Source organism: Macaca fascicularis, chromosome 11 (assembly GCF_037993035.2).
Source record: "Macaca fascicularis isolate 582-1 chromosome 11, T2T-MFA8v1.1".
Classification (NCBI taxonomy): Eukaryota; Metazoa; Chordata; class Mammalia; order Primates; family Cercopithecidae; genus Macaca; species Macaca fascicularis.
The window spans coordinates 37,203,862-37,225,606 of NC_088385.1; the positions used below are offsets into that span (position 1 = coordinate 37,203,862).

General features: G+C 36.4%; 1 protein-coding gene across 9 annotated transcripts in view; it reads right to left on the minus strand.

The window, feature by feature from the left end:
* CPNE8 (copine 8) overlaps positions 1-21,745 on the minus strand; it is a 240,112-nt gene that overhangs the window by 154,425 nt on the left and 63,942 nt on the right. For all 9 annotated transcript variants that reach the window (XR_012419728.1, XM_074005902.1, XM_074005898.1 and 6 more), the window contains exons 4-6: positions 20,975-21,078; positions 12,060-12,099; positions 403-479 (exon numbers count right to left, since the gene is read on the minus strand). Coding sequence is in view for 5 of the 9 variants with exons in the window: in XM_005570561.5 (XP_005570618.1) it covers positions 403-479; positions 12,060-12,099; positions 20,975-21,078 (221 nt within the window). In the remaining 4 variants the exon portion in view is untranslated. The remainder of the gene's footprint in view (positions 1-402; positions 480-12,059; positions 12,100-20,974; positions 21,079-21,745) is intronic.

Consider the following 21,745-nt stretch of genomic DNA (forward strand, 5'->3'; position numbering starts at 1 on the left):
GTAAAAATTATTATTAAAATTTCAGTAACCAAAAGTGCATTTATGAAATACATGGCATTAACAACAGTTTATTACATGTAGTTACTAACCCAAAAGAGTAAAATCTCTTTTTCAAGAAGTACTAAATCTAACAATTAACAGTAAAACCAAAAGAAAAAATAACACACTTCCTTATTTAAATTTGCTCATTTCATCTTGTGAAAATTTTTTAGCATAGCATATGACAGGTGACATAGAAATTATTCTTTAAAAATATGTCAAAACTATTTGTTAAAAGAAAAAACTCAAACAAGATTTTAAAACCCACTTTTGCTCCACAACCATGCATTCACCAATTCCAAACTGACAAAATAGAAACTGTTCAGAGTTGGCATTTCATTATCTGAATTTAAAAATACTTACACTATTGGTTTTTCCAGGCGACTTCCCTGTGACCCAACGATCTCTCCCAGTGTACAAAACACTTGTCCCAGAAAGTCCTGAAATAGATAAAAAGATTAAAACTCATAAGTTTCCAAACTATCTTTACAGTATATGTTTTGTGCATCACACATCTGCATTGTTTTCATTGCTGAAATATTGACATTTCTAACTTCCAATAACAGGTAAAATAAGCTCAATATGCATTAATTTTACCATGTGACTTTCACATGTTTGCACAGCATTTTGTGCTTTTAATCACAGAGCAGTTATTCTGAGTTCACAGGCATTGCATTTGTTTTCTTTTTATGTTTTAAGCTAACATAAAAAATAGACAAAAGTTGGAGGTTTTGAATGCACAATTGGCTTAACTTCGGATGCCTCTGAAATTGCTGGAATTGTTGGCTGAGGAGACAAAATGAGAAAGCACATAGCAAAGGGGGCTAATCTCAGTAACACTTAGAGAAAGGTCTTATGATGCAGTAGCCTCAACTAGGGTCCACATCCAACCTGCCAGGTGTCTATTCTAGTACTATCGCTTACTAGCTGTGATCGTAGGCAATTAATTAAGCTCTGCAGTTTGCTCTTCTCTATAATGTATTAGTACCTCCTCACAAAATCGTTCTGATGGTTCAATTAGTTATTGGATGGGTCAATACTAGCATATTGTAAGTGCCTAAAAATGGGTTAAGTAAAATACACTATAAAGTTCATTGACATACAACTGTATGATTCTTATTTTCAAGACTCAGAATAACCCTGAAAATGAGAGGTCTGATACTAACATTGCATTTCACATATAAAGAAACTAAGTGCTTAGTTCACATTGCATGCCCATATCAAAACATCTTGTGTACCTCATAAATATATATGCCTACTAGGTACTCACAAAAATTTTTAAATTAATTTAATTTAATTTAATTTTTAAAGAAGAAACTAAATATCTAGAAGGTTGATTTTCTACAAATGGCAAAGCCAGGACCCACTCTGATGTTCTGATTCCAGATTGATATGCCACATAAGAATTTAAATACCATAAGTACAATGCAAACTCATATATCTATAAAATAAGTGCACCAACACCATCTGGATATGTAGGTCAAGAAAATGTGAAGTTGTTCCACGGAAAGACACGTGCCTTCTAGTTTAGCCTGTATATGATTCAAAGAATTGCCCTGTTCTAAAACAAGGTGGGAGATTTCTCTAAATTGTTTGTGTAGTGAACAGGACCAAGAAAATCCCTAAGAAGGATGGACAGAGAGAGGATTAATGGCAAACAAAATGTGTTCAGTATACTAAATAAACAAATCTATTTAGTTTAGTAGTTTTACAGAGAAATGACTGTTCTCAGATGAAAGAAAAAAAGCCAACTCATGGTGAGGAACTAGTATTGGCCCCATTTCTCAGATAAGAGAACTGAAGCACAGAGAAAGTAAATTGCTTAGAGCTACAATTCGGACCCAAGTCTAAACCCAAGGCTTACTACTCACCTAATCACTATGCCAAGCCATGCTGACTCTCCGCCTCTAGTCTTACGAAAGGAATGAGACCTAGTCCCAAAAAAGCTTACCAAGCCACAAAAGTAAAAACTACGTTCTTCAGTGCTGGGGGTGGGGAAACTGGGGGTGAGAAGTGCTTTAATTAAAAAGAGGAGGAAAACACCTCTGTAGACTAGGATAGTCAAGGGAACATTTTTCCAAAGGAATTACTTTCTTGAGAGCCAGTAAGGAATCAGATGAGATCTTGCTTGGAAAGAAGATAATTGGACATTCTAGATTTAGAGAACAGATCACAGTTACAGGCTAGAGAATAATGAGAAAAGAGAAGGACTCAAGTAAAAGGCAGAAATGGAGATGAAGAGCCAAGTCCAGAGAGGGCCCTCATGACCAGACACAAAAGTTGTCTTAGGGTCATCAGAAGCAACCAGAAGCCTTTCACCAATTCAGGGACACCATTAGAGCAGTGCATTCAGAAGACTACTTAAGTGCCTATTTGCAGAGTGATTTCAGGAATGAGGGAAAAAACTAGAAGCCAGATCAATTAGAAGGCTATGGTAGTTAATAAGAAGAAAAGTGTTAAGGCCCCAAACAGTACTGCATAGAAAAATGACAGGATTTGGTGAAAACCGTATTTGCACATGAGACAAAAAATAACCACACATCTGATACTTGGATACTGCCAGCATGGCTATACCTTCATTAAACTGCAAATCACTTTAAACTTGCTTTCAAATACATAAAGAGAACTTAAGATAAAGCTTTCCCATATTTAAATTAAATACCTTTCATAATGGCACTTCTTTATGAATGTCAAAACAGATCTTACAAATGTTTATGGAATTTTAATAAACCTAAATTTCTTTAAGTCTCATGACAGCTGAACTGAAAACTGAAGATCTGAAATGTATCATTGCTCTTCTGAGTCAGCAGCAAAAAAACACACAAGGGGAATTCCAGAATTCTTTTCTAAGGATAGTTATGCTAATGGGCACCTGCAAATACTACATATTAAATGGACTTTGCCAACGGAGTAGCGAGTCCCAGTAAAAGCCATCTGTGCTGAAATTAAGAGAATAAAACATAAATATTGAGCATGATCATATTAACATGGAGACATACTAACAAATACAAGAGAAAACATGAACATCATCCTGGCTGAACAAAGTCAACAAAATGTGCACCAAAAAGCTATGACGTGAATATGTGTATTTCTGTGTCAAAGGCCACAAACACACTGGTGTCAACCAGCTCTGGCCAGTCCTAGTTAATTGGCCAGAACTACACTAGACTGGTTTGATAAACCCCTGAATTAAAAACACCTGAGTGTTAGGTAATGAGGACGATTTCATACCTACAAGAAGCATAGGAAAGTGTATGTGGCTTGACATACACTATGACATACACCACCGAACTCTACAGAAAAAAACCCAAGGAGAAAACTAAGTCAGAAGTCCTTTCCTTTTCCACCTCCACCAGCGCAGGGGAATGCAATCACCAATTAGCTAAACTGGGACTGCTGAAGAATCAATACAGGCCCATAATGGCGGACGTGAAAAGCACAGGCATCAGTCGAGAAGGAAAACAGGCGGTAAGCTGGACATACAGCCATACAGTATCGCCTTTCCCAGGCCTTTCTCTTAAAGGTGAAGCTGGGAAGTGTAAGGCAATAGATGACCTCGGCCTGTTGCTCTTCCAAATTCAGGTTAAGTGTAATGTACATACGACTTGAATGGAGGCCTCTACAGGTACTGAACATTTTGCCCCCACATATTTATGGCACTCTCAGCTAATTTTTCTATTTTTAGTAGAGATAGGGTTTCACCATGTTGGCCAGGATGGTCTCGAACTCCTGAGCTCAGGTGATCCACCTGCCTCAGCCTCCCAAAGAGCTGGGATTACAGGTATGAGCCACTGCACCAGGGCTTGATTCAATATTTTAGTAGAAACAATTTCTCACATTTTAATATTATTAAAAAAAAAGCATTTGTCTTTTTAATGGATAAATCCATCTACAAACCAAAATGCTAAATCCAACCTCCAAGAGATAATACAAAGTTCTAAACTTAAATTACAAATACTATTTCTAAAATTATACCTTATCCCTGAATTTATTCATTTCTTTTTCCCCCAGCACAACTGTTGATTTTAAAGATATTTTTGGCTACGCCAGGAGCAGTGACTCACACCTGTAATCCCAGCACTTCGGGAGGCCGAGGCAAGCAGATCACTTGAGGTCAGAGGATCAAGACCAGTCGGGCCAACACGGTGAAACCCCGTCTACTAAAAATACAAAAATTAGCTGGGTGTGGTGGTGTGTGCCTGTAGTCCCAACTACTTGGGAGGCTTATGCAGGAGAATCGCTTGATCCCGGAGGTAGAGGTAACAGTGAGCCGAGATCGTGCCACTGCACTCTCCAGCCTGGGCAACTGAGCGAGACCTTATCTCAAAAAAAAAAAAAGAAAAGAAAAGAAAAGAAAAGAAATCTTTGGCTTTCTTAACAGTCAGATGAAGGCAGTTAAATAAGACACTGAAAGAAAGTTTTCAACAAGTAGATGACCAGTGACTGAAATTAACCTTTTTTTTCTTTTTTTGAGACGGAGTCTTGCTCTGTTGCCCAGGCTGGAGTGCAGTGGCGCCATCTCAGCTCACTACAAGCTTCGCCTCCTGGGTTTACGCCATTCTCCTGCTTCAGCCGCCCGAGTAGCTGGGACTACAGGCGCCCGCCACCATGCCCAGCTAATTTTTTTGTATTTTTAGTAGAGACGGGGTTTCACCGTGTTAGCCAGGATGGTCTTGATCTCCTGACCTCATGATCTGCCCGCCTCAGCCTCCCAAAGTGCTGGGATTACACGCGTGAGCCACAGTGCCCGGCCCCCAATTTTTAAAAAGTATCCACACATTGGCTGGCCACGGTGGCTCATGCCTATAATCCCAGCACTTTGGGGGACAGAGGCCAGCAGATCACTTGAGGTCAGGAGTTCAAGACCAGACTGGGCAACTTGGTGAAACCCATCTGTACTAAAAATACAAAAATTTTTAGTATGGTGATGCGGGCCTGTGGTCCCAGCCACTTGGTAGGCTGAGGCAGGAGAATAGCTTGACCTTGGGGGGTGGAGGTTGCAGTGAGCCAAGATTGGGCCACTGCACTCCATCCTGGGTGACAGAGTAAGACCTTGTCTCAAAAAAAAAAAAAAAAGAAAAAAAAGAAAAAAAAAGATGCACATACATATTCAGTAATTGCAAACATATACAACATACAGCTTTTCAAAATAAAGCTATGCTATAGGAAAACAACATTCTACCATAGTTTTTAAATATTTATATTCACAAATATAACAAATCTATGGAAAATATTTATATTATTACAGCACTTCACTTTTGATAGAACACTAGTTCATCAATAATGAAGTTCAAAATGTAATACATTAACAGAAAATAAGTAAATATTCTCACTGCTAGTAAACATGGTGAGATAGGTGCTACGCCAAATAACTAGAAAACTTACTAAATATTATGATTAAATATCTGAAATATGGCAGTATCAAATAATATTAAATATGACATTACACTATGAAAAAGTATCATTATTAAATACTAAGCTGAGTAAGGGTGAGTTTTATGTGTAAACGATCCCACCTAATATAACTTAATGAGTGATGAAGTTATTATACTCAAACCCATCTCAGGCATTATCCCTATCTCTGTCTGTCCCACCTAATATAACTTAATGAGTGATGAAGTTACTATACTCAAACCCATCTCAGGCATTATCCCTATCTCTGTCTGTCTCACCTAATATAACTTAATGAGTGCTGAAGTTACTATACTTAAACCCATCTCAGGCATTATCCCTATCTCTGTCTGAAAGTCTAAGGCAGATTCCGTAAGACGCTACTGAAAATGCACATGGGAAAGACAGCCATGTACAGCAACAGTCATAAACACTTTAGCTTGAATATGTGTATAAGTCTACCTCTCATCATCTAATGAGAACTATAAAGAAGGCTACAGGAAAAAAGAAAGTTTTTATTGAACAAGCGTCAAAGAATAACATGAACAGCTCTTTTACACAGGGCAGTCAGGTAAGCCCTCGCAGTTATCTATTCAAGTAGATACCTGAATAATGTAAGGGAGGGAACCATGTGAGTATCTGGGGCAGAAGCATTACAGATAGGAGAAAAAGCAAGAACAAGTCCCTGAGACAAGTACTTGGGTGCTCGAGGAAAAGCAAGAGAGACAGCGGGTTAGAGCAGGGTGAGCAATGATGAGAATGGCAGGAGAGGAGGTAACCAGGGGCTACATCAAGGACTGATTTCTATCCTAAGTGTGGATGAAAGCCATAGGAGGGTTTAAACTGGAAAGTGACGTGTCCTAGCTGGCTTTTAAAATGATCATTCTACCTACTCTTCTTCCCTCAAGATTCTATCCTATTCTCTTCTCCATTTGCATTTTCTTAGATAACTCTGAGTTCCAACTTGATTGGCTGATGGTTACTAAATCTGTATCTTAGTCTTCAAACACTGCCTAATCAATATCTCCATTTGGATGCTTACTGGAGGTCTCAAATTTAACATGAACTTGGCTTACCATGGGTCTCTCAATCCTCACCCCTCTGCCTCAATCTCCCTCTCCCCAATGTACCTCATTATATAAACCACGTCACTATTTACCCAATTGTTCTCATCAAGAACCTAGTAGCCACTTTAACTTCTCTTATTTTTACACTGGACATCCAATTCATCATCAGTCATACTACCAACATATATTCCAAAACTGACCATGTCTTACCACTTCAATGGTTTTTAACCACCAAAGGTTGCTCACCCAGTCAAACTACAACAGCCTTATAACTGACCTCCTTAATTCCAGTCTTGCTTCCCCAACCCCATTCTCCACTTCAGCTGTCACAGTCACCATTTAAATGCATAAATCAGATCACACCATCCTCCAGTGACATCCATCCAAAAAAAGAAAAATCCAAATTCTTTTTTTAACTGTGGCCTACAAATCTCTCCATTATCTGATTCCTATGTATCTTTCCAAACTATTTCAGTCCACTCCCCTCATCACTCATAATATTTTACATATGGTAGCCATCTTTCTGTCACACCATTCCAAACTCTTTTTTTCTTTTTTTTTGGATGGAGTCTCACTCTGTCACCAGGCTGGAGTGCAGTGGCATGATCTCAGCTCACTGTAATCTCCGCCTCCTGGTACATCCTGGTTCAAGTGATTCTCCTGCCTCAGCCTTCTGAGTAGCTGGGATTACAGGCACGTGCCACCACACCCAGCTAATTTTTGTATTTTTAGTAGAGATGGAGTTTCTCCATGTTGGCCAGGATGGTCTCGATCTCCTGATCTCGTGATCCGCCCACCTCAGCCACCCAAAGTGCTGGGATTACAGGCATGAGCCACCGCACCTGGCCCCAAACTCTTTCTTGACTCAAGGCCACTGTACTGTTCTTCCTTTTGCCTGGGATGCTGTTCTCCTAGATTTTCAATCATTCCCTCCTCCTCCTCAGTAAATATACACCCAAGGTGATAAATGGCATAGAACCATGCTGGTTGGTTCAGGGAAACCTCAGCTTCTAACTACTGGTGCTTCCCCAGTCACTCTCTCCCAGTATCAATATATTATTAGTTTAAGTACTGTAAAGAAAGTAAAGTATCTTAATCATTTATTGCATTCATGTTCATTGAGTAAATCTGCTCGCCTCACCTCTTCAATTCCAAAATGTAAGCTACTTTAGGAGAGAGGCCTTGTTTGTTTTATTCATTGCTATATTCCCCATCATGACAAGTGCCTGTCCTATATTTATTGCCTGTCTGCCTACATGAATATATATGAATACTTTAGAATTCAGTTCATCTCTATATAGGTTAAATTAGCTTTATATTCTAATGAAAGAATCTTGCCCCACTTAAAAATCTGTTTCTGTGAGAAAATCCATTTCATAGTCCAAACAACATTCAAATAAAATTTTTCAAGTTGATCTGTATGTGAAATTTTATATTTATAATATTTAGAAAGTGTGTTAAAAAATATACATCTTCACTGAAGGCTAGTGTCTAGTGGCCAAAATAATCCAGTGAGCCATGAATATATCTGAAACAAAAATTTTAGTGGTGCCTTCTGCAACCAACCAAGTGGATAAATGTATTTTGGATTGCCTTGTGGGTTATACAGAGTACAGTTTCTATGTAATCTGGTCCAACATGCAATCCAGAATCCTATACATACCAATTATGGGCCTGTCATTAATCCTTTCATTAATGATTTGGCTCATGCAGTTTAATTAAGCAAATGAAAGTATGCAATGTAGTTCTGCTAATGGTATTAAGATTAGTAGGTTCACTAGCACCTTAGAGAACAAACTCGGAATTCAAAATGCCATGTTTTATTCACAGGGCCTAACACTATAGGGAAAAATATCTTAGTAAAGCTATTTCCTCAGAGAATCATAAACAGAATAAATCTTCTAAAGAAAGATGTCCCTAGATTGCATAAGTCTTTGCCTGGTGCACAATGATTTTCACTAAAACATGTTTCCATCACAAATAGAATCAATTAAAGTAATTATGATCCTTTATGTCTTACATCATATTTATTTGCAATGTTAGAAATCTAAGGTGTAGCTCTATATTCTATCTCCATTTTCCCTAACAGTACCAAAAAATAGGAATTTGACCCAAGAGTCTTAAGTACCGAACACCAAATAAAGTCATCCTGAAAGAAAATTCTTTCAAAATTATCAGAAATGAGAATGAAAAAAAATTATTATTACTAATTCAAGGGGTCTCTCTTGCTACAAAATCCCTTTTGTAAAAAAAATAAATAAGTGCCTTTATGCCACATGCAACCTGGGCACTTAGCAGTCTTCCCTAAAAGGTTCCAGTTTATATTTATTTCACTGTGCAAAATTGGCAGGTAGACAACAACAGTCTTAACGAATCATATCCTCAGGGAATAAACCTATCTTGTTCATTGATTCTGTCTGATCTTCAAAAATCCTCATGAATTCCTTTTGGGTTGAAAGAGTTATATGCCCCTTTACCTAAAATCATACTTGAATGCTTTCAATTAAGGAACGGCTTTTGCTGTTAATTTCTAACAGAAATTCTAGATAGTCATCTCTAATAGTTCTTATAACATTCCAAAAACACATTTTTCTTCTCTTTCGACATGCTTCAGCCACTTATAAGCTCAGGCACTTATTAACTAATCCATATAGTCGACTAAATATATTTTTAAAATATAACACAGATACAAATATAAAGGATAGCTTAAAATGTGAAATAATATAAACCATGGGACCTACAGGAGACAATGCAATACCTCGGTGGAAAAGTAATGAGAATCTGAACTAAGGCAATAACAGCAAGAAGGGAAAGAAGAAGACAGAAAGAGAAGCATTTTTTTTGTTAGAAGGAACAGGACTTGGTGACTCAGTAAATGTCAAATGTGAGACAGAAAGTGGTTAACTCTGCATCCAAGTTTTCTAACTGAGTAAACTGTGTTGATGAATTATTCTCAAGATAAATCACAGGAGCAGAAGCACATGATCTGGAAGGAAAAAATCATAAATTTTAGATCTACTTGAGTTTTAGGCTTCTGTGAAGTATGTACTAGGAAATACTTAACAAGCTATTGAAACTTGCATTTGCTAAGGTATCCAGAGGGATAAACACTTGAGGGTCATCAGGTATGGTAGGGACACGGCTGAGCTTTCCCCAAAAGAGTTTATACAGTGAGATGAGATAAAAATTGAAAATAAAGCTATGAGAAAAAATAATATTAAGGAATAAGAGGAGGAAATAAAGCTTCAAGTGACAGATAATGGGTAAACAGGGAGGCTGGAGAAGCAGCAAGGGAGTTTCTGTGGAAGTTAGAAACGAACGTTTCAAGAATGGAGTAGTCAATTCTATTTGGAAAAAAGACAGAGAGAGATTAAGAGGTAACGAGTGAAGAGAAGACACTCAATCTTGATCTAACCTATGTCAGGGTAGTTTAAGCAGAAGTGAAAATCTGATGAGGAGATAGTAAAAGAGGTATCATGAGGATAAAGCAGTGTCAAGATAAAATTTCTTACGATGAGAAGATAAAATTTTCTTATGAAAATAAAAGTATTCCTACAAAAGAGAAAGATTTGAAATGAAATATACATTTATGGTTTCCAGGAGGAATATCTCTTATATAATGAAATTTAGTCACTAGTGACTATTAAAGGGAAAAGAATTAGCCATGTTTGAGGTACCTTCCTATCCCATACACTTCTCTCTGCCCTGTACACAAGGCAACTACACTAATAGGAAACACATGTTCCCAACTTCACTCAAAATATCCAACCCAGTGGAAATGTCCTTACCTGCCAGTTAGTATGCCCTTTAAAGAGTAGTTTGAACTAAGAAACACAGAAACTATATTCAGGGAGACTGGTACTTGGAAGTCTATGTCCAGTTAGAAGTAGTGAGGTCATTTCCCTAAACAGAGAAACCTGGTCTTCAGAGAGAAGCAGAAGCTCATAGAAAAGACATGGTAAAAAGAATATGTGGCCTGAGAGAGAGAAAGAGAAATGGAGAGGATAGCTATCTCACTCACAACTCACCACCCTGTTTCCAATGCCAGCTTCCATAAAGTCAAGTTACACTTCACATTTATGACATGCTCACAATCCCTTTAATCAACCACCTATGAGTGAGAAGTGAATACATTTCTTTCCTTATAACTCAACAACTATAAAATGCAGTTTCTTTTCTGATTCTTTTTAGGACATTTGGAAAACTTCCAAAATAAAGTTATGTAAATAAATTGTAAATGTCTAGTCACAATGCTATAAACCTTAATCATGAGCAGGAAGGTGGCATGGCAACCACAACAAACTTTACTTATGGAGAGCAGTAAGCTTGTTGCAGCATTTTTTTTCAACCTGTAAAGAGGTAAATCACTTAGACAGACTGTTCCTGAATACTTTTTCACATGATTCTGCTGTATGCTTCATAACACAAATAAATCTCATACTTCCTTCAGTGAAGGGGGCAGTAGTAAATGTGATTTTTACCACCGTACATATCCAGGTTCCCAGATTTTCCAAATCTGTTTCCTAGCTTGTAATTCCCCTTTCTGTCTCATCTCTTTTCTGAATCATTACACTCCCCTTCTCCAAATTTCATGGGAAATCACATGTCCATCTATTCTAGTTTGACAGCCTACAACAGTGGAAAAGTTAAAAAAATCTTACCTCCTACATTTCTGGGCACTGTTAGTCCAGCTAGCCTCCTAACCCTGACACAGCTGCTAATTCTACATCTGTGTACCCAGATTTCACCTGGCACCTCAGTTATCCCCTTTCAGAATGCTGTTTTCACCCTCATTCAGCCCTTCCTACTGGGGGTGGCCTAATTCCAACTTCACAGGTCAATAAACAAGTTGATGGATTAGCACAATACTTTGCTGGAGTATCTCATTCTCTTTCCTCCCTTCCCATCTGCACCTCTTTTTCTGTCTAGCTCTGATGCCCAACTACTCCTGGACCTAGAAATCTCCCCAGGTAACAAGTGTTGCCTGGCAACTAGAGCTCTTGAGAAAAGAGGAATAGATCGAAGAAGGGACCCCAAAAAGAAAACAACACTGTAAGTGGCTTGAGGACAGAGATTATGTCTATCTTGCCCATATTATGCCCTCTGAAACCAGTACAGTGCCTGGCATATACAGGTATTCAGGAAATATTGGTAAATAAACTACAAAAAAAAGAAAACAGAATAACAAACCACTCTACCTACACTCAACTACTTCCCATTCTCTCAGAAGTTAAACCTTCCAAAAAGACACAGGCTCATTGTTTCATCTTGCTTAACTTGATCCAACTTCAGACATCACTGGGAACTGCAATCATCATTTATTTAAAAAATAAAAATTAAAAATTAAAAAGAAGATTAGTCCGTTTTACTTACTAAAGGTCACTTTTTAAAATTAGCTCCTCCAAAATGTTTTTCTGGGGTTCTTTTAAAATGTTACTTATTTTCTATGACGATCATGTTACATGAATAACTTAATAGGTGTATAACTTTAATATTAATAAGTCAGCATAAGTACTAATCATTATATTATAATGTTAAAAAAACATAAAAATATGAACTTACATGTTTGGATAAGTTGGGGCTCTTTGAATCAACATCATACCTAAAGGATTGAAATACAAAACTCAAGTTATTTCCACAAAATACAGCTAGGAAAAAAAACAGTATTTTCCAGAACACATAAATAATAAAAAATGAAATCCAAAATAATACCAATAGGAAGAAAAACTTAGCAAATTTTAAAGTTTCACACAATCTGTGGCTTACATGCCAACGGTAGAATTCACGATCCTTGGGTTATTTCATTTCTAAACACCTAACAAGTCTTAATATTTTCTCAATAATCAATTCTGCTTTTTGATAAGTTTAAACTTTCTCTTTTCTGCACTTAAGTTTAAAATTTCTCTTTTCTGTGCGTCAGTAGTATCCTAGTACTTTTCAACTTACTTCAAAATTCCTTAAAAACTGAAAAGCCCTCTTCTCTGGACATCATTTTAAAGGGCAACATGAGGGATGATCCTTGAGGTGATAGAAGTACTCTGTATGTTGCCAGGATAAATGTCAATATCCTATTTGTGATATTGCAAGACGTTGCTACTGGGAGAAGCTAGGTAAAGGATACACAGGTCTCTCTGTATAATTTCTGTATTATTTTTTACAACATCATGTGAATGAATCTGTGTTTATCTCAAAATATTTTTAAAAATCAAATTAATTATTTAACAAACAGATCCTGGTAACAGGCTGTCCTTAGCACACATTTTAATTTTTACTTTCTATCTTAAATGCTATTGTTAAATTGGCTGGAGTAATGAGACATTATTTTTCCCTAATCACAGAACTTAAAGAAAACATACATTTTATGGAAACAGAAACATATTTAAGTAAGACTACCATGTGTTCTAGTTTTGACCAGTTGGTACCAGAAATTAATCAGTTCTTGGAGAGATTCGGCAATAAGATCATTCATTATCACTTTATCCCCTGGCATTAAAGAGTCTGTAGAAGTAGAGAGGATAGCCAAAATACCTTCAATTTGCCAAATTCTTGTATAGGAAAATATTTGTACTGACTACAGTCTTTCTCCCAAATCATATTCATTTCAAATTCCTTGTGAATAGCTTCCTACCAAAAATTAACTGCCTTTTTAAAGGTTAATTAAAGTCTCCTCTCTCACATAACAAGAATGTTTTCACAAATAAAGAAAGCATCTCAATCAATAAATGTTCACTGAGTATATGGATGCTAGGCAGAGGGTCCATTCACTGCCTAGCAAAGAATGTTCACCATAAACTAGCTTTAGAATTGCAATGGTTCTAGATAATAATTATCCAAGGATACTAAGGCTTCGAGGTGAAAGGACATGGTCCTTTCTAATGGACAGATCAGGCAGACAATACCTGAACAATCAGCTCATTACTCCAAGTGATGGGATGTGAGAGATAACACACAGAGCCACTCTATAGAGATGGAATGTCTTGCCTCACCTTCTCTTTTAAAAAATATTCTGAATCTCATGAACAGATAACTGGTATTAAAGAGGGGAAGGAGATTATTATAGAATACAGCAGACACAGGAGAAAAATACAATGTGTGACTCTTGTTTGGAGCTTTACTTAAACAAACTAATTGTAAGACATTTTTAAGACAATCAGAGAAATTTCCAAATGGCCTGAATGTTAGCTGCCATTAAGTACTTATTTGGGGTAAGGTGGTCTTCTAAAAACAAGCAAACAAACAGGAGGGTCATAAATAAGCACCCTTATGTGTGAGAGCTTTATTTTGAAGTATTGAAAGGTGAAATGATTTGCTTTAAAGTGATTCAGCAGTAAGTATATAATAAATAACCTGGAGGAAGTAAATGAACTAAGACTGGCAATATGTACATGCCACTTTTGAATATGCTTGAAAATGTCCATGATAAAAGTTAAAATATTTAGAGCTTTTTCTGTGTTTATCCAAGTAGCCTCTCCTCCAGAAGTCCTGTGACTTCCTTTCCATAGGGAGAAGCAGAAAGATGAAGGATTAAATGCAGAGAATATGACTTCTTATTATTTTTTAAATAAGGAGGAAGTTAATTCCCTCTCTCTTCCAACAGCACACACTCATTATGACCTGTTTACCTACATAAATGAATTTATTTTCATAATTGTATAATTAAACTTTACAACACCAAACAAAACAAAACAAAAAACAACGCATGATGCAAAAGCCTGCCTCAGAAGAATTACAAATTACTCTCCTTCACATCAAGGCATTCTGAGCACTTTCAACAGCTATAGCCTGGAATTTTAAATCAGCAAATTGCCAACATTCACTGTAGAACTACAGTCGCTAGTAAAAAAATATATATATTTTTATCCAAGAAATGTTTCTTATATAAGAAAATTTTTTTTAAGGTAAGATTGAAATTAGCAACTAAAACAATATCAGAGATGAAATATAGCTGTGCTAGCTCCTTCTCAAAAATCAACTCTGAAAACTATCTTCTAAAGAACCGAGTGTGGATTGGGGAGAAATGACATCGAATGTTCAGTTAAGAAGTAAAAGGAAAATGTTTTCATCACAAAAAGCGTAAGTATCTTCAAATACAAGCCTCTTTCACTGTATTTTACAAAGCTTTTTAAATACCATTATCTCACAGGTAATTTATATAATACACCTGAATACAATATGTTAGATTATAAAGCATTAGAAATTACCATTTTTCTTTTCATTTTTTTGGAGACAGAGTCTCACTCTGTTGCCCAGGCTGGAGCGCACTGGTGCAATCTCAGCTCACTGCAACCTCCACCTTCCCGGTTCAAGTGATTCTCCTGCCTCAGCCTCCAGAGTCACATAGGTGGGTGACATAGGTGCCCGCCACCACACCTGGCTAATTTTCCTATTTTTAGTAGAGACAGGGTTTCACCATGTTGGCCAGGCTGGTCTCGAACTACTCAAGTAATCCACCCCCTCAGCCTCCCAAAAGTGCTGGGATTACAGGCGTGAGCCACCATGCCTAGCCTAAAATTACCATCTCTCTTTTAACACAATTTTTCTTCTAGCTTTTCTAAATATATCAAGACTTCTCTAGGCCTCACTCTCACAGGTCACAACATAAACACTACATCCTAACTGCTTACAATGTATACGTGTACCTGTGTATCTGTTTATGAGTTCCATACTTTCTTTAAGGAAGAGATAATATATCATCATGGAAGAAGCTTGGTGGTTTCTCCTAAGAGGATGCATCCACTGTGCCTAAATTTAGTAACAAATTTTGCAAACAACTTCATCCTGCCATTGAAACCTTACTACTATAGTAATGAATTGGCAGTAGCTGATTTGGGTGCACCTCAAGGATTATGTTTTTGATTCGAGAGTAACAGATAATGATGGAAATTTTTCTTGTATTTCTGGAATTGCAACTAAGGCCCAAAGAGAAAAACAAAATATGTGATCATGCTTAGCTCAGAGCTACTGAGTCAATCGCAGGGTCATATACTTTCTCCCCAAAGTTCAGGGGACTAGTCCATCACCAGGTGAACACACTGTTCATAAGTGAGGACTTTTCCCTCTCTGTTGGGGGGCAGTAGGGAGGTTCTTTCTACTCCCCAAAGCCAAGTAAAGTATGGCTCCAAAATCTGGGATGCCTGCAAGAAGGGGAGTACTGCATCTGGTTCATCAGTAAGCTATGGGGCCCTGCTGCAAGTCCACCCTGGGGCCATCAATGGAAGAGAAACTCACTGGAAAGTTCTAGAAAGTGTTTTCTGAGAGATGAAAAACATAGAATAATGTCCTCTTTGGCCCCTCCTCCATAAGGACAAGACAAGCAGGGTGCTTAAAATGTGTCCCCTGAGGCTGATTCCCATATAAGGTCTGGATTTTTTGGACAGTAGGAGAACCACATCTCAGTCTCCCAACACCGCCTACCTTTTTGCATTCCCACCTCCCTTCTGTCCTGCAAGGAGCTGGGCAACAGCTCCAGTTGAAGGGAGAGGAAGTGAAAAGTCTTAAATTAAGTTTGAGATTAAAGTTTTAAAATAAAAAGTATCTAACAATTAAAAGAGTAACATGGTTTTAAGAAACAAAAGTGACTGAAAAGGTATGAAATTAGACTTTGACATTGTTAAAGGAGCCCTTAACCAGTGGAAAAAAAGCACAGTTGACATTGTATTGAGACAACTATACTAGAAGAAATAAAACAACTTATTTTTCCTCAAAGTGTTGAGATCCATCTAAAATATTTTATGGTAACATTATACATTTCATGATTATCACCATTTTATTTATCAAGAAAGAAAATAATTCTCTAGGTAAGTCATATCTAGACTCAGGAATCCCTTTTTAGTGTTCCAGTCTGAATGGAAACACGAATGAGAAGTGTAATTTCTAAATTATCCTATATCTGGCACATACTATGAAGTGATAAGGCTAGCCACACTTCCTGTTCAAATGCATTTTGGTACAGCTGCTCTACCAATAATAAAGTTTTCAACCATGACAACAAAGTGGATTTATGAGGAACCTGTATTATCATCAGTGTGATAATTATAATAAAAATAAATAAATGTCAAAGTTTATTACTTTCTCTGTGATATATACATAACATGACGAGAGAAACCATGTCTCTTGAGAATAAGTACATACTGGATCAAAAAGGCAAGGGAATTTTAGGACTCATAGCCGATAAGGTAATCTTGAAAATATATCTCAGACATAACATAGTAACAATAATAAAAATTAATATCGGTTAACTATTATAGTACTTACAAGAATTTGGGTCAGTGGTAGCAGAAATAATTTGTCTCTCTCTATGTCTTTCTCTTTTTCTCTCACTGTCACTACAATTGTTTAAGCACTGAAATTTTTTTTAGGTTTATAAAAGCCATTTCTCCAGTTTAGATAAAACATGTTCAAAGCTTCTTTTTTAAATTTTTTAGAATTTTACAAAATCAATAGGTATTAAGGAAATCCAAAACAATTCTGAAAACCATTTGCATCTATCTGTTGGTTAATTTACACTAGCGCATCTTTCAGCATGCTGTTCCTTCAACGAACTATGTTACTGCAATAAAAATTGATCAGATAAAATGAGGCCATTTTTGTCAAACCCAACTAAAACAGAATCAGGGCTGAAGGGGCAGCAGAGCCACGGGGAAAATCACTTGGGAGTCACAAACACCTACTCCAAGAACTGTCTCACAAGCCCAATCCAAAACCTCAAGGACCTGCTATGATCTTGAGACAAATTTAACCTAGTAATTGCCACCCCTTACCAAACAGAGATCGCTAGCTTCTGTAAAACACAACCAGCATCAATAAACTTTCTTTCAAAATAACCTATGTAATTTTTCTCTTTTCCCAATAAAACTCCAGCCTTTCCTTTTGCTCTCTGAACGCACCAGAAACCATTCTGGTATGCGTGTGTACGTGTCCAATTGCAATTCTAATTATTATATATTATTCCCAAATAAACCCTTTTCTTAGAGATTAATCTCAGTATATATTTACTTAGGATTGATACTGCCAATATGTCAGAATATTTGCAGTAGTTCTCTGGGTGGTAGAGGTTGGGACTACTGGTAATTTGTATTGCTACTTTAATCTTTTTATTTTCCAATTTTCTTATCATGAATATGTTACTTTTACTAGGAATAACACATTGCTAAGTATTTTAAAAATCACCACAGGTATAATATATATACATAACTCATGAACTATTACACTATTTCCACATTTACTTACATAGATATCCTGAAGAAATCACAATAATAATAATGATGATGATAATAATAAGCCTGTTCTTTCAGGTTAAAGGTTATTATGTGAGTATTCTAAAAAATGGAAAATCAAAAGGAATTAAAGTGATAGAGAAGACACTACATGAACTAAGAGGATGGGCTTATTACTCTTCTTGATGATCTTCTGCAGGTAACCCTTTCTAGCCCTAGTTGTTTGAACTTTTCAGCAATCATATAAAATGGAGATATTCTTTGAATTTCTGAAACTAACCAAATACATACAAAAGGTAAAATGATACTTATTTAATTCCACTTTGCAATATGCTTTCACATTTCAAACATTACACTGTTTCTGTAAAAATTGCTTCAACTTCAATTAGGAAGTTAAGAAAGTTAAAATATATCTATTTACTTAACACTGATTTATGTTACTGTATAGTTTCCTGTCACTCGGAGGTAAATGTTCCTGGAACAGATGAGTTTTGAGTATCACGTAATGAATGAAGAGCAGGACATGGATCTAAAAATCAGAGCTAAATAACTGACAAGGAGTTTAGGGAAGTAACAAAGCTTATAGGATCTCCAATGTTGAAATTAAAATAAAATACAGAGATGAATCTCTAAATTAAATATTTTATTTGGGATGCACAGAATTGCAATTCAGGGTGCATATACACAGACCAGGGTGGTTTTCATGCAGTATGTCCAAAAAACAAAGAGAAGGTTGGGAGTTTTATTAGAAAGAGAAATGCTATATATTGTTTTGAAAGAAAACTCATTGGCACTACAGAAGCTTTTGGGAGCTGGCAAAAGTGGTGATTGGTGAGTGATGGTGTAGGTAAAACCAGTCATAGAGTCATGGCAGGTCATGACTGTTCTTTAGGGTTACAGTGAACGGATTCAGCAATTGGCCTTGTGGAAAATTCAATTCTTGGAACAGGTGCTGTAAGTGCTTTTTTCCCCTGGCCTCTTGACTCCGATTTAGTTGGGTATGACAAGAATGACTCAATTCATATAATCAACTTTCACACGAAGTTGATTTCAAAGATTTAGAACCAGACAGTGGATACTCCGGTCTGCATCCTGTAATCCTAAAATTTGACTCTAAGTAATGTGTCCTCTCAAAACGTAAACTATATATAAATATATATTACAAAAAGATTTGCATCCAAGGAAACTCACTGCAGGATATATGTAGTAGAAAAAATGGAACCAGCCAAATGCCCATCAGAAAGTGTTTGGTTAAATAAATTGCAGTTCTTTTGAACAATGGAAATTATATAACCTTTAAAATGAATGTGGTGTTTGCATATTTTGTGGCATAAAAGGATACCTGCAAAATACAAGGTAAAGGAAAATATATTTATTGCAATTCCTGTATGCATATCTGTATGCTTAAAGAAAAAAAAGATCGCCGGGCGCGGTGGCTCAAGCCTGTAATCCCAGCACTTTGGGAGGCCGAGGCGGGCGGATCACAAGGTCAGGAGATCGAGACCACAGTGAAACCCCGTCTCTACTAAAAATACAAAAAATTAGCCGGGCGCGGTGGCGGGCGCCTGTAGTCCCAGCTACTCAGGAGGCTGAGGCAGGAGAATGGCGGGAACCCGGGAGGCGGAGCTTGCAGTGAGCCGAGATCGCGCCACTGCACTCCAGCCTGGGCAACAGCGTGAGACTCCGTCTCAAAAAAAAATAAATAAAAAAAAAAAATAAATAAACAAAAAAAAGATCTGCCAGCATATACACTGAATCATTTGCAGGTTTGGGGGGCAGGGGACGATGCTTTTTTGTATTAGGATAAAAGGAAGCTTTCATTTTAAATGTCTGTATCACTTAAAGTTTGTAATAAATATTGATTACTTTCAACCGTGAAAATAATGCAGATGAATGAAAAAGGAAGAAAAAAGAAAGAAAAAAACAAATAGGGGGAATAAAGAATCATGAAATAGAGCCTGGTTTAAACAGAAAGTTAAGTCTGGGATTAAGGAGGAAAAATTAAGAGTCCCATGCTGGTGTAAAAGAAAATTCTTAAAAAGCACTTGCTACCAAGGCCCAGAATAATGGGAGACTTCAACCACATACTACATGATTGATATCTGTTTCAACCACATACTATATGATTGAAATCTGCTTTTTAGTGGCAACACTGAGTGCAGCCTGTATCATAAACATCATCAGGAAGTTGCCACATTCCATCTCAGTTTCTCTTCTGATAAGCCTCATTTTTACTATTTGGAAAAGAGTTTCTAAAAAATAAAAAGCAAATATGGATGTAATAAATTTTGTTTGATAAATATGACAAATACTTAGTATTCCTGAAGAAAGAAGCTAGTTTAAGATCTTTTTTAAACACAAGCGCTGCCGGTTATTTTACTGTGCGTATTTTAGAGGAAAATGAGAAAGCCTATTAACAGTAAAAAGCTCTCATTTTTTAAATTATGAAGCAAATTATGACTTTTTCAAATAAGATATTGATAGCTTTTGTTATCAAAAGTATTTATAAATTGTAAAAGCATGGTACATCAGGATTTTCAGCTATTTAAAACAAGACATTTATCTTTTTAATGTTCATAAATTTCCTTTAATTATTTTGATATTTTAAGCATATTTTACCCACATCCCCACAACAGATTTCCTTTTAATCATATCTAAATACTTCAACAATCACTACAGTTCACTTCTGTGGAACAAAAACTCTCTAATAATATAAACAGGCTGACTCTAGGTTCTCTGTGGACAGGAAGTTGGATTTGACAGTAATGTTTTAATATGCCAGATTCAGTATCAAAGTAACAAGAATACTTAACATATTTAAAATGCTGACTCGATTATCCTGGCCCTTGGAAAAATACAAGACTACCAAGGGATGAACGGAAGCCATAGTTAGGCAGGGATCCAGGTGCTATGCTAAGAAGCTGCTGAGACAAAGATCTGAGAGACATCAGCCATAGGAGTAGATGTGATAACTTTGGAGTATACATAGAACTTGTAGGAAATCCACTGAAGCCCAGGGCAGTTGGGAAGAACATCCATATACACCGTCCTGCATGGCTAAACTGCTCACCTATTCATTGAATACGTATTCAGACCTACAAAATGCAAAGCAAGGGGCTTGCTTGGGTCACACTCTGAAAAGAATATGGTTTCCTGCCAATATAATCTAGAACTCAGTGCAACCATAAGACCTTGCCTTACATTAGTAATACTGTCTTTAAAAATCAAATTTTTCTAAATGCAAATTGTAGTAGAACTTACAAGTCAAAACGAAGATTTTCTCTTTCTTCAAAAAAGTAGTCCAGAATAAACTTTCTTACAAAATCAGGATTTAAAGTATTATCAATTACTTCAGTTCTTCCAAACTGTGGAAAGAGAGAATTTAAAATTAAACATTGTATGGCTACTTATTACAAGTACAGTACATAACATCATACAGTTCTTTTAAAAAATAAGCAATAAATATCCAAATAATAAAAAATTTTTTAGAGATCAAATCGTCTCTCTTATTTATTCAGGGAAATCAGAAAACAAGCCCTGAGTTCATTCAAAAATCAGCTTCTCCCCAAAATTCATATGACAAACCATAATGCTTCTCCTTCTCCTCTCCCTACTTGAAAGTTAAATCCTCTTTTAATGAAAAGAAGTTATTTCTACCTAAAATTTAAATATATTTCCTAACCTTGTATATGAGAAGGCCAGGCAATACATATTCTTATAATTGAAGAGATCAAAGTATTCATAACCTTCTTCCTCTTTTTATACAAAACAGTCCCATATACAATGCAGTTTATTAGCCATGTTTTGGGGAGAATGCTCTGAAAATCTCCTACACACATATGTCACAACAATCAGTTGTTTCTGATTAATCATGTTTTAATTTTTACCATATCTAGATAGCTAAAATGGAACCTATTCTTTTTGCATCTTTTAAAGCAATATGCTGCACTTTAGCTTAGAAAAACTAAGTCTCTCCATCTTAGGGCAAGTGGAAAACAGGAAAAAATATTACACTTTCTAGTCCTCCCTCCT